This window comes from Microcaecilia unicolor, chromosome 5 (assembly GCF_901765095.1).
Source record: "Microcaecilia unicolor chromosome 5, aMicUni1.1, whole genome shotgun sequence".
Taxonomy (NCBI): Eukaryota; Metazoa; Chordata; class Amphibia; order Gymnophiona; family Siphonopidae; genus Microcaecilia; species Microcaecilia unicolor.
In genome coordinates this window covers 142792378-142806347 of record NC_044035.1, presented here as the reverse complement: position 1 = coordinate 142806347, position 13970 = coordinate 142792378, and the positions used below count along the sequence as shown (strand labels likewise).

The 13970-nt window shown below is 43.1% G+C and overlaps 1 protein-coding gene across 1 annotated transcript in view; it reads left to right on the top strand.

Annotated features, from left to right (window-relative positions):
- Positions 1-13970, top strand: part of GBF1 (golgi brefeldin A resistant guanine nucleotide exchange factor 1) — a 573313-nt gene that overhangs the window by 491665 nt on the left and 67678 nt on the right. The window contains 1 exon segment of the mRNA XM_030203372.1: positions 7248-7378. Within this exon segment, the coding sequence (XP_030059232.1) occupies positions 7248-7378 (131 nt within the window).

Below are 13970 nucleotides of genomic sequence, written 5' to 3'. Positions count from 1 at the left end.
AAGTGCCAGTGAACTAACCAACTACAGGCCAGTAGCATCCATTCCCTTAATAACCAAACTAACGGAAGGGTTAATGACCAAACAACTCACAAACTATTTAAATAAACACTCAATACTCCATGACTCCTAGTCAGGATTCCGGTCTAACCACAGTACTGAAACAGCACTAGTCACTCTCATGACCAAACTCAAACAAATGATCGCAACGGGAAAGAACATACTACTTCTACAATTTGACATGTCAAGCGCTTTCGACATGGTTGATCACGGAATATTACTACATATCCTTGAGTACTTCGGAATTGGAGGTAACGTTCTCAACTGGTTCAAGGGATTCCTAATCACACAATCATACCAAGTGACATCTAACTCGATTACTTCAGCCACATGGATACCTGAATGCGGAGTCCCACAGGGATCTTCCCTCTCGCCGACTCTATTCAACCTAATGATGAGACCCTTAGCCAAACTACTATCAAAACATAACCTCAACCCATACATATACACGAACGACGTAATGATTTACATCCCATTTAAACAAGATCTAAAGGAAATTTCCAATGACATCAACCAAAGTCTCCAGATCATGCATTCATGGGCGGACGCATTTTGGCTGAAACTTAATGCAGAAAAAACCCCTGGGACACAGAACCTTTTCACCTAGCGTCGGCCATTTTTCCCTCCATGTCAATGAGGGTGCCCAAGTATCTTTAAGAAGTGTATTTATTTATTTAAAATATTTATGGCCCACCTATTAACTAGGAGGTTTACAAGAAAAACAAATATAATAAAATGACAAAATCACGTACAAAAGCATAATTGGAATATAACTCTTGTCTTCATAAGATACAAAAATACTGGATTAGAACACTAAGTATACCTGTGCAAACAAGAGTGCCTTAAGCTGTTTCTTAAAAATGTCAAACTTCTGCAGCAGACAAAGTCGAAGTGGTAAATCATTCTACTCACTAGGGCCAGCATAAGATAATGCAGCCTTTGCTATAACAGATGTACATTTAACAGCAATGATGAGACAATCAAACACTGTGTATTTTCAGAGTGTAATACTCGCTTAGGTTTGTAATACTGCAATACCTTTTTGTTACACTTGTACCCCGCGCTTTCCCACTCATGGCAGGCTCAATGCGGCTTACGTGGGGCAATGGAGGGTTAAGTGACTTGCCCAGAGTCACAAGGAGCTGCCTGTGCCTGAAGTGGGAATCAAACTCAGTTCCTCAGTTCACCAGGACCAAAGTCCACCACCCTAACCACTAGGCCACTCCTTCCTAAAATATACAGGAACTGAATCATGTAAAGTCTTAAAAACCAAAGTTTGCAATTGAAAACGATCTCTATATACAATTGGCAACCAATGAAGAGCTTTCATTGCATCCGTAACAGATTCAAAATCTTCTAAACCAAAATAATGCATACAGCAGCATGTTGAACCACCTGTAACGCAGGAATTCTGGCCCCTGTAATACCCAATAAAAGGCTATTACAGTACTCTTAATTTTGTAAGCACTAAACTCTGAACCACAATCTGAAAATCATACTTCAGCAATAATGGTTTTAACTTACTCAGTACTTCCAACTGAAAAAACCACGTTTGTACCAGTCTTGAGATATGCGCTTCCATAGACAACCATGAATCAGTAACAACACTCAAGCTTGTAATCTGGTTCTTAACTGGGATCTACATCCCCTGAAACACAACAGGATTCTAAACCATTTCCTTATTTGATCCAGTTATCAAAAAATAAATTCAGGGAAAAATAATTGGCTTGCTTCCACGTCTTTATTTTTTTCAAAAACAAAACCAATTTCTCTCATCCTACAGAAAAATCTTTGTCCACAGGGGAAAAGAATTGTATATCATCTGCATATAGGTTGTACTCAACCTGCAACTCGTACAATAACTCACAAAGTGGAACTAAATGCAAATTAAATAGCAATGCCGATAAGGCAGATCCCTGAGAGACTCCTACATCCACTGCCCAAACCTGTGACACAGAATCTTCCCATTTCACCTGCATAGTCCGTCCAGAAAGATAAGATACAGACCAATCATAAACTGTACTCCTCACCTCTACTGCATAAAACCTATCCAGCAAGACTCTCTAGTTTACAGTGTCAAAAGCGGATTAAATATCCAAAGATACCAAACAATATGTCTGTCACGTCTGTGGTCGTGACCACCCTCAAACTTACCTTATTTCTGGGGGTCAGCATCTGTGCTGGCTTCTGTCTGTTTCTGTGTTAGTTTTGTCCCTGTCTCTGTGTTCTGATTGCTTCACTAGACCTCACCTGTGTGGACTATGCCTCTCTGAGGAGCCAGCATCTAAGATGGCTCCCGCTTATTCTGTTCCAGTTTCCAAGATGGCTCCTGCTTGTCCTTCCTGTGTGTTCACTTCCTATGTGTTCCAAGCCTCTCCTTGATGTGAGTGTGTTCCCTGCTCCTGTCGTGCAGTAGGTGACATCATCAGTGAGAGCCTTCATAAGGAAGTGCTGTGCTTGCATTCAGGGCCTTTGCATAGTGTTATGCCAAAAGGTCGTCAGGTTATTGAGTGCACTGTTGCGCTGCTACTTAGCCTTTCTCTGGGGCTCTTGCCCATCTGCTATTTGTGTCTGTGGGCTGCCAGTCCTGTGTGGGCACTGCCGTTCTGCTTTGTATCTGTGGATTGCTAGTCCTTCTGTGTGGGCTTTTGCCCTTCTGTTTTGTGTCTCTGGACTGCTAGTCCTTCCATTGCCTTGCTCTGCGTTTGGAGTCTGAAGCTTCAGCCATTTTCTCTCTGTCTGTGTTTGGAGCTGCTGAAGCTTCAGACTCTATTATCCCTGATTTATTCCTCTGTCTGCTGCCTGCCCCAAGACTCGGTTAGCTCCTGGTTTATTCTATTGTCTGCTGCCAGCCCCAAGACTCTGCTATCCCTGGTTTATTCTATTATCTGCTGCCTGCCCAAAGACTCTGTTAGCTCCTGGTTTATTCTTCTGCCTGCCGCCTGCCCAAAGACTCTGTTAGCTCCAGGTTTTCTCCATTATCTGCTGCCAGCCCCAAAGAATCTGCTAGCTCCTGGTTACTTCCTCTGCCTGGTTCTGCCTAGCCTGTTTGCATCTCCTGAGTCCTGTTTCTGCCAAGCTTGCTTGAATCTCCTGAGTGTATATCTTCAATCCTGTCTCTGCCTAGCTAGTGTGTATATCCTGAGTGTATATCCTGAACCCCGTTCTGCCTAGCTTGCATGTATATCCTAGCTCCTGTCAAGCCTTGTGTACGTCTTGTCTCCTTAGTCTGTCTTGTGTTTCTGGCTTAGTGGCTGCGTGCAGCTTTCAGTCCTAGTCTAGTATTTAGCCTAGCTTCCCTCATGTATCCCAGAGGCCCCCTCATGTGGGTCCTCTGGATCTTCAGTTCCTGCTTTGTCCTGCAAGTCCTGCCGGCCATCCGCACTTAGGAGCTCAACTCCTGAGGAACAGTGGTCAAGCGCAGGTGAAGCTGTTCCTGTTCTGCCTGTTCTCGATGCCTGCCTCAGTTACTACTCCAGTCCAGAGTTCCAGTTCTGCTCTTCCCTGTATCCAGATCCAGGGTGGTCTTGCCTGCCTCTGCCGCTCCTCGGCAGTGGTCCAAAGGCTCACAAACTCTGAGAACCCGACAATGTCAAACTTGAATCTACACGCAACTATGTCCTTTACGAAAACCATATTGTTCCTCATCCAACGATTGGTTTGCTTCCACAAAATTCATAAACTGATTCAAAACAACCTTTTCTACAACTTTGGCCAATACAGGTAGTACAGAAATAGGCCTATAATTCACCAAAACCTCGGGATCTAAATTTTACTTATTCAAGAATGGCTTAACAGTAGCCCTTTTCAAACAATCAGGCAAGCAACCCTCACTCAAAGACCTATTCACTATATTGCCTAATACTGAACAACCTTATCACTTAATCCCTGTAAGATAACACTGTTCCAAGAAGGCCCTAGTAGGCCCCAAAGCTTTAATCACACAAAGCAGCTCTGAAGCATCAATTGTTCTAAACATGTCCCATGCAGGTACCTCAACATCTGTTTCCAACTGTAGCCCCACTACTGATAGGGAGACATTTGGTTTAAAACAGATTGCACTTTTCCACAAAAATAATCACCAAAATCAGAAGCTGTCAGAGCACTGTTCACAATACTAATCATCTTATCCTGAGTCAAAAAAATGAACTGTACGAAACAATTCTTGTTGCTTATTTAAAGCACCAGAAATTGTCGTTTTCGCTTGCTCACAATCAGCAATATACTCCTACAAATAAATCTTATATGAATCAAAATCATCAAGATCTCCAGATTTTCTCCACAATCTTTCACTAACTATTAGCAACATTTGAAAATTGCTGACAACAGCTGAATTTTTCCAAGGGGAAAATTCAACCAAACTATTTACTTTACAGTTCTACAAGGTTCTATCCTATCCAAAGACTCTGTCAGTGTTACATACCATCCATCAACCATACTTTGCAAGGAACCTTGATCCATCTGCTCTAAAGTAGACAATCACTCCTCCTCCAAATAGCTCAATTCAAAGAAAGGATAAATCTGACACTCACAAAATTTCACGCCGGAATAACAGCTGATATGTGCAGTAGGTACCTACTGCACATATCAGCTGTTCTTCTGGTGTCTGAGACTCAGTAAACAACACATTATTGAGCAAGACTCCTGATGCAGGCCTGACGGCCGAAACACAACAGTTGTGTCGAGTCTTTTCATCAATAAACAAGTTTTTTAAGTTTCTTGCCTCCAGGATTTGTATTTCCGTGGTCAAACATCCCACTCTCACTTATACTTGTTTTTTCCCATTGGGCGTTCGAGTTCTCCGCTTGGCTGCGTATTCTTCTAATCAAGGCAGCCTCCTAGGATTCAGCAAACGCCTCCTTTCTGTTCGTCATAAGAACACCTCGGTTGTGTGATAAATTACCCAAAATCACATCTTCAACTGGTTCAGACCTTAGAGTTGATAGGGGCTCTTCTCAGTGCTACTCAGGGACAGGCCTTCCTTCCTCAACAGAGGGCACACAACATACTGCATCTCACCACTCAGATATTCAAGTCCACCCAAGTATCTGCTCTTCAGATGCTCTGCCTACTCAGTCGCATGACTTCAACAATCCATGTAACACCACTGGCTCATCTCCACTTCTGAATTCCGCAGTGGACACTCTGTATTCCCAAGCCATGGGATTACTATCAGTTCATATTTGAATCATTCCACAGTTACGCTACTGTCTCTACAGTGATGGAAGATGTCCTAGAATCTCACCTGGGGACTTCTGTTCTGACTCCTTCCATATCACAAGGTCCTCACCACAAATGCCTCCATGACAGGTTGGGGAGCATGCCTCGACAGTCTCCACACACAGGGTTCTTGGTCATCATGAGAGAAATGACATCATATCAAACTCCTGGAATTGCAAGCAGTTTGGAACGCTCTCAAAACCTGCAAGGACCGTATCCTCACTCAGGTAATATTTGTTCACACAGACAACCAGGTAGCGATGTATTACCTGAACAAACAAGGAGGAACAGGTTTGTTTGGGGTTTGTTTTTTTTAACTTTAAATGTTTTTATTTATTAGCATACACAGCAAACACATATTTAAACAGTGAATATAACCAAAAGCACAACCCGCTCATAACAGCCCATGCAAGGGCCTTCATCCACTCGTCCCTCCCTAACCCCTACCCCCCTTCCCCCCTCCCCCAACAAAACTGCTAGCAATATTACATCTTAAACATAGTCTTAAATAGTCTGGACCCGTGTCTGTAAAGAATCCTATTCTCCTTTATGCCACTTTAACCCCTCCCTACGATATGTTTGGGTTTTTTTATTAATTTGTTGATTGAAATTCTTTGTAATAGAGAATTGAACAACTATACAACAGCAAAATTAGAAAGCTAAAAAGCATTATAACAACTTCTTACCATCTCTGTCGACAAGCAATCCAGATATGGACTTGGGACAACTTCTTGAAACATCTCTATAAGAACTGTTTACCTAGTCTGCAAAGAGAATGCTGTAGCAGACAAACTGAGCAAAGTCCTTCAGCCTCACAAATGGACCATCATGAACCAATCACGCTTCGTCTGTCTATCTGTCCAGGTCATAACAATGAGGGGTCTTGTGGGCATCCAGCGAGAACAGCTTATCAGTCAGTACAGCTTATCAATACTCCCCTCCATGGTTCACAGATGTTACCGGAGACTTTGTCTCTGTGAGGCACTCTCCTTCACAGCCACAAAATAAAAGGAGGTAAAAACCCTCACGATACCGTGAGATATTACTTTTTTGTTTCATAATAAGCACTCTCTTTCACACCTTCCTTCCCAGAAGGCTAGTGCACATAGACAACATGTCCTTGGGTGAAGTCACCAGCACAGCTGTGCCAAAAAGTAGTTTTCCTTTGTAGAAAAGCTGGTTCATGTTGTATTGAGGCCTCAGGCTGCAAAATCCATATTGGTTCAGCAAAGGTGGTTCAGGCCACAAACCAGCAAAGGTAAGATAGCAGGAAAACCCCCTACAATAGTAAAATTAAGTAGCAGCTGAAGCTGTCTGGCAGGCTGCAAAAACGGTATTAATTAGAGCTAGAAGTCCTGCAAAAGTGGAATCACTTTAGTTATGCACGTCTTATGTTTACCTATTGATGCAGCAAGTTGGAAGTAGTGGGAAGCCACCTGGAAAGACAAGGGAACATAAGGGACTGGATGTTCAGGAAACAGCTATGATAGTGTTGGTGGGTGTTTGGATTATTGTGGGGCGTTGTAGTTGGAAATGTTGTTCTCTCCTGTTTAGTGCATGCTTGTAATGTTAGTTTTGCTTGTAAATGGCTTTGATGGTTCGCCCCTAAGCAGTATAGCAAGACTTCGGATAAACTTGAAAGGGGAAGTGTGCTTGGTGTAAGCTAGAAAAAGGGGACCATATGTACTCAGTTACCCAAAAGGGTGGGGTACAATAGAAGATGCTGACAATAACTCTCTAAATTAGAAGCAAGTGCACTTTGTAATTGGCAGCTGGTATACATCTGTGATAGTGTGGACAGGATTAATGGACAACTGGGTGGGCCGGTTGGTTGCATCATGTACAATATTACTAATACCTACTGAAGGGTATTTTTTCCATATAGTATGAATTTCTACCTACCTTGTTTTCTCCTATATGATAGTCTCTAACGTGCTTTTCTATAATTTATCTTCATACTGTAAATTCAGGAATTGCATGGCTGTGCTGTGATGCCCGGCGACAGGTCAGGATGCAAGCCCTCACCTACCTCCAGAGAGCATTACTAGTTCATGACCTGCAGACACTGGATGCTCTTGCATGGGAATCCTGTTTCAATAAGGTAAATGATAAACTCTAACCATTGTTTTACAACTGAAAGTGCAGGTTCTGCTACCAGGACTTTCCTCTCTTCTTCAAGTCTGAATATAAACCAGTAGTTGTTTTTATATGTTTATTGAGTTTTCTATATCATTTTCCTGATAAAATATTATTCAAAATGTTTTATACTTATAACAAAGAACAAGCAGACCAAAGTGAGTCAAGAACACAAAGATAGTGTGCCAAAGGAAACAGTGTTTTGAACTTCAGATGGAGACCAAAATGGGAGAAACCAGTGGCGTACCAAGGTGGGGGCGGTCCGCCCCAGGTGCATGCCGCTGGGGGGGGGGGGGGGGGGTGCCGCGCGCCTGTTGGCTCCAAGTCCGCTCGTTCCCTCCCTGCTGTTCTCTCTGTGCGGAACAGGTTACTTCCTGTTCCGGGGCAGAGGGAGCAGTAGGGAGGGAACGAGTGGACTCAGAGCTATGAGGCGGGCGGCACCCCCCCCCCCCCCCCGCAAGGGGGGGGGGGTTGTGCTGCACCGGGGGGGGGGGGTGTAGTTTCGCCGAGGGGGGGGGGCGCATCGGCGATCCACCCCGGGTGTCAGCCAGGCTAGGAACGCCACTGGGAGAAACCAAATTTTATTGAACTCGACACTGCCTGTGTTTTGGCATAGAGCTTGCGTTGGGGTCAGATGGTTGTCTCTCGGATGCAAGGTTCCTAACAACAGAAATGACCAGCAAATTACCTAGCACTTAAGGATTGAATGCAACAATTTGTTGGTCATATCTGTACCTCTATTGTTGGGCACCTTGCATCTGAGGGACCCCCACCCCATCTGACCCCTGACACAGACTATATGCCAAAATCAATCAAATTTTGCTGCTTCCATTTTAGTCTCTGCCTGTTTCTCCATCTGAGGACTGTTATACTTAAAACACTAAAAGATTGAAACATGATAAAAATCAACTAAGAAACATAGAGGGGCATTTTTGATATGACATCCAAATCCAATTTTGGATATTTTGCAAGAATCAGTGCCAACCATGGTCATTCTCGAACCAGACAAAGTCTATCTTTTTGGTTCAAAAATTGCCCTATTTTAGACATTTTTGGGCTCAGTGTGGCTTTCTTTAAGGGCCATTTTCAAACAAAAAACATCCAAGGGAAAAACGCATAAACACAAGCCATGGGGATGTCGGGGGCCAGCAGTCTTACTAGACTGGCCACATAGACATTCCGGCAGAGCAGTGGGGCAACCTAGGGGTCACTGCACTGACCGTTCACATAAAAGGTCCCAGGTACACATCACATCATAATCCCTTATATTGTATGGTGAGCCCTCCCAGAATAGCAAAAAATGTACTGTACCCAACTGTACAATAGCCCTTATGCCTGCAGTTGTCACCTATAAATAGGTTCAGTAGGTATTTTGTGATTTTTGGAGTGCTCACACTTTCTACCACAAGTGTACTAGTTAGAGTGGGATATGGGCCTGGGTCCCCTTCTCTACAGTCCACTATGCTGACTACTAAGCTACTCCGGGGACCTGCTTGCTACTCTAAGAGGAGTGGCCATTATATCTGCAGCTGTCATAGTGCCTGGTATGTATCACTTTCATCTCTTGGAGAGTGGAAGGGGGTTAGTGACAACTGGGGAATTAAGGGGGGTCATGCCTTTATCCATAAAGTAGTTTTCTGGTCAGTTTTGGCACTTTTTTGGCACTTAGTCATTATTGAAACAGGTCTGGCTAAAAATTCCTATTTTTTTGCCCTGGACGCTTTTACAATATTCCATTATTGTGGAAAAATGTCCAAATCGTAACCCTGCTCTAGTCCCACCAAAAAAATGCCGCCAACATGCCCCCTTGATTTAGATGAACTGCATAAAAAAAGGTCTTTAAAATGAGTTTCAAATTAGGGATTTGGACTCTTTTGCGAAAAAACTCCATCTGCTGCTTTGTGCCATTTTTTGAATGGTTTTCTGTTTCGAAAATGAACCCCATAATGCAACAAAATTATCATATTACAATCAAAATAACTATAATGCTGAAGGGAAAAAAAATCAATTTCTTCCTGAATAGTAACAAATTGGGTTCCAATCTCAACTCAGTAATTTATTCCATAATTATAAGTCAGTAATCCTAAAGGCTTTTGATCTCCATCTCATTTTTCTTATAAAAATCAATTAGGAGTATGCAATGAAATTTTGTCTTTCAAATCTGGTTTATGATTATGAAAAGTCTTCAATGCTAGAATTAGCGATTTAAATAAAGCTCGCTCCTTTATAGGAAGCCAATACCGTTTATTATAGTTTATTAAAATTTGCTATACTGCTCAAAGCAAAGTGGTGTACAGGACATGGGGTTTGGAGGGAAGGGAAGAGGCACTGGACATGCATGCGGGCAGGATGTTGGAGGGAAGAGAGAGAGGCGCTGGGCATGTAAAGATGTGCTGGAGGAAAGGGACAGAGATGTGGAACTGTGAGGGAAGGGATAGAGATGTGGAACTGCGAGGGGAGGGAAGGGAGAAAGTTGCTGGTTATGTGGGTGGGAGGGAAGGGAGAGAGGTGTTGGGCATGCAAGGGGGCTGGAACAAAGGGAGAGAGGTGCTGGATATGCAGGGGAGGGCTGGAGGGAAGGGGGAGTGGTGGACCTGCAAGGGGGGCTGGAACGAAGGAAGAGAGGTGCTGGACCTATGGGAGGGGGAGGGATTTTGTACCAAGGAGATAAAGGAAGAGGAGGTCAAATGCTGAACCCACAGTGGGAGAATGAACCAGATGCATAAGGGGGAGGGAAGAGAGAAGTAGAGGAGCTGGTTGGGGTGGTGTCAGAGAGGAGGAAGGACACATTGGTATGGGGGAGGGAAAAAGGGGACTTAGGTATAAACAGAAGGGAGTGATTGGCACTGGGTGGGAGCAAGGGGACAGGGACTCAGGTGAGGTGCTGTATTGGGGTGGCATATGGACACAGAGGGGCAGTGCCAGACATGGGGATGGGGAGGGAGATATGGGAATAGAAATACAGTGGACACGGGGAGGAAGAAGATATGGGAATAGAGATACAGTGGACACAGAGGGGAGATACCAGACAAGGGGGAAAATAGAAACATAGGAGGGAGATGCTGGGCATGGAGTACATAGGTGCACGAAGGAATTTTGATGGATGCGGGGATATGAACAAAAGGGAGATGCTGGACAAGGAAATATATGGATACTGAGATGGGAGATGGATGGTGGATATGGAGATAAAAGAAATATCAAATGGACAGGCAAGACAGAGGGAAGCAGAAACCAGAGACTGGGACCAATATGATTTGAAAAATAAAATGACCAGACAACAAAAAGGTACAAAAAAATTATTTTTATTTTCTATTTTGTGATTAGAATATGCCAGATTAGGCATATGTCAGACATGGCTGGGGCCCAGGGAAGAAATCTGGGAGAGGACCCCAAAGCCCATTACCAGGTTGCACCTTCTTCAGCATCTGGCAGGCTTGGAACTCTCTCTGGCCAGAGAGCCAAGCACAGTTGCCCTAGTTGCACCCTCCCCCCAAACACCATCCCTGACATGCACTATTTTTATATTTTGCACAAGAGGAAATTCCTTTCTTTCTTGTTTCTCTAGTGTTGTACTAAATGCAAGGACTGGCTTCTTGGGGTTTAATTTATATTTATAGAGTTTGTGGTCACTTATTCTGTATTTGGCATTTGTGTGTGACCCCTAGGTATTCTGTTTCTATGAAGTATTATGTAGTAATTTGGCTTGTTCAGTTTTCTTGATAGATGTATCGATATTTTAGGGACGCACTGTAATATTTAGGGCACTACCTTTTCATAGGTAGGATCCTTGTTTTGGAAGTTAGTGCTGGAATAGTAGATTTGCTCTAGATTCTGAGTGACTTTTTGTTTATAGATTTTTTTTAATTACTTTACAATATGTCTATTATTGAGACTACCAAAATTTGTTTTTATGGTGAGTTTTATGGGGAAATGTTGTTGCTCTGCTCTGCATCCATTGTTAGTGGAAGGCCAGGAGGTTCTCTGGATGCGAAATGTATTTGGCTTCAATACCATATGTGTGTTGGAGGACCATAGCTCAATGGGGCTGTAGAAGAGTGTAGTCTCTTGTACATCCCTTACCTCTCAATTGGCCACTGAAGCCTGCACTGCTACCCTTATTGAAATAATTGGGAGTGAGGTAGAGGTGGAGCATGGGGTGGGGTAGGGACAGAGTATGGATGCATCAGATGACGGGTTTTTTTCTCTTTCAAAAAGTTGGCAACTCTAGTGCCCAGGAACGAAAAAACAGGAGAAGCCTCCACGATAAGTAGAACAGACCAATAGGAATAGAGACTGACTAATAGACAAACCAACTCGGGACATTATGCTGGAGATGTTTTATTAAATAACTTGCATAAAGCACCCAACACGGTCCGTGTTTCGGTTCAAGGAACACCTGCTTCAGGCAGTGTAGGATCTATTTTAGTCTCCTTGTCTTTGTTTGAAGTATGAAGGTCATTTTCAAAATTATAACCACTTCTTGCTCGTGTAGAATCATTTGCTATATCAATTTTTCACTCTCAAAGGGTTCAGTTAAATTGTCCATGTAACTCTCTAATAAAATTATACTGGAAACAAAATTATTAACTGCCACCGTTAGGTCCCGAAGCGCCTTCCAAATGGTATTCAATGTAACCTCCATGGGAGCCAAAAACTCCAAGTTGATTTCTCTTAGGTGTTTAGGAGTGGTTCCGCTGATTTGGGTTCTGCTGTAAACATCCTCCGTTTCAGCATATGCCTCTAACTCACTCCTCCACTCCTTTGGACATGGTGGTTGAATAATTCGGGAGTGATGGAATTGTTTTTTCCAGGTCCAAGAGCGTTGACGCTCATTCGCCGGCGCTAATCAAAGGACTCGCCAACCCTTTCATCTGTGGGCAGTTCGTCGCGCAGCAGTCCCACCGATTTTTAAAAAAGGTTCCAGGGGAGATCCGGTAAATTATAGACCGGTGAGTCTGACATTGATGCCGGGGAAAATGGTAGAGGCCATTATTAAAAACAAAATTACAGAGCACATCCAAGGACATGGATTACTGAGACCAAGTCAGCACGGCTTTAGTGTGGGGAAATCTTGCCTGACCAATTTACTTCAATTCTTTGAAGGAGTAAACAAACATGTGGACAAAGGGGAGCCAGTTGATATTGTGTATCTGGATTTTCAAAAGGCGTTTGACAAGGTACCTCATGAAAGGCTACAGAGGAAATTGGAGGGTCATGGGATAGGAGGAAATGTCCTATTGTGGCTTAAAAACTGATTGAAGGATAGGAAACAGAGTGGGGTTAAATGAGCAGTATTCACAATGGAGAAGGGTAGTTAGTGGGGTTCCTCAGTGGTCTGTGCTAGGACCACTGGTTTTTAATATATTTATAAATGATTTAGAGATGGGAGTAACTAGCGAGGTAATTAAATTTGCTGATGACACAAAGTTATTCAAAGTCATTAATTCGCGAGAGGACTGTGAAAAATTACATAAGGACCTTACGAGACTGGGAGACTGGGTGTCTAAATGGCAGATGCTGTTTAATGTGAGCAAGTGCAAGGTGATGCATGTGGGAAAAAAGAACCCGAATTATAGCTAGGTCATGCAAGGTTCCACGTTAGGAGTTACGGACCAAGAAATGGATCTGGGTGTCGTCGTTGATAATACACTGAAACCTTCTGCTCAGTGTGCTGCTGCGGCTAGGAAAGTGAATAGAATGTTGGGTATTATTAGGAAAGGTATGGAAAACAGGTGTCAGGATGTTATAATGCTGTTGTATCGCTCCATGGTGCGACCGCACCTTGAGTATTGTGTTCAGTTCTGGTCGCCGCATCTCAAGAACGATATAGTAGACTTGGAAAAGGTGCAGCGAAGGGCGACTAAAATGATAGCGGGGATGGGATGACTTCCCTATGAAGAAAGACTAAGGAGGCTAGGGCTTTTCAGCTTGGAAAAGAGACGGCTGAGGGAAGACATGATAGAGGTATATAAAATAATGAGTGGAGTGGAACAGGTGGATGTGAAGCGTCTGTTCACGCTTTTGACAAATACTAGGACTAGGGGGCATGCGATGAAACTACAGTGTAGCAAATTTAAAACAAATCAAAGAAAAATTTTTTTCACCCAGCGCGTAATTAAATTCTGGAATTCGTTGCCGGAGAACGTGGTGAAGGCGGTTAGCTTGGCAGAGTTTAAAAGGGGGTTAGACTGTTTCCTAAAGGACAAGTCCATAAACCACTATAAAATGGACTTGGGAAAAACCCACAATTCCAGGAATAACATGTATAGAATGTTTGTACGTTTGGGAAGCTTTCCAGGTGCCCTTGGCCTGGATTGGCCGCTGTCGTGGACAGGATGCTGGGCTTGATGGACCCTTGGTCTTTTCCCAGTGTGGCATTACTTATGTACTGCAAAGAACGTATGATTGTGTCATATTTATATGCCATACATTATATAAAGGAGACATATAGTAAGCATATGTAATCTTAACTAAAAAACAAATATGTTTCTCATTTAGTCATTTTATAAAATGTATATGTTTTTAAAATAAATTATAATAACAATAAAAATAAATAA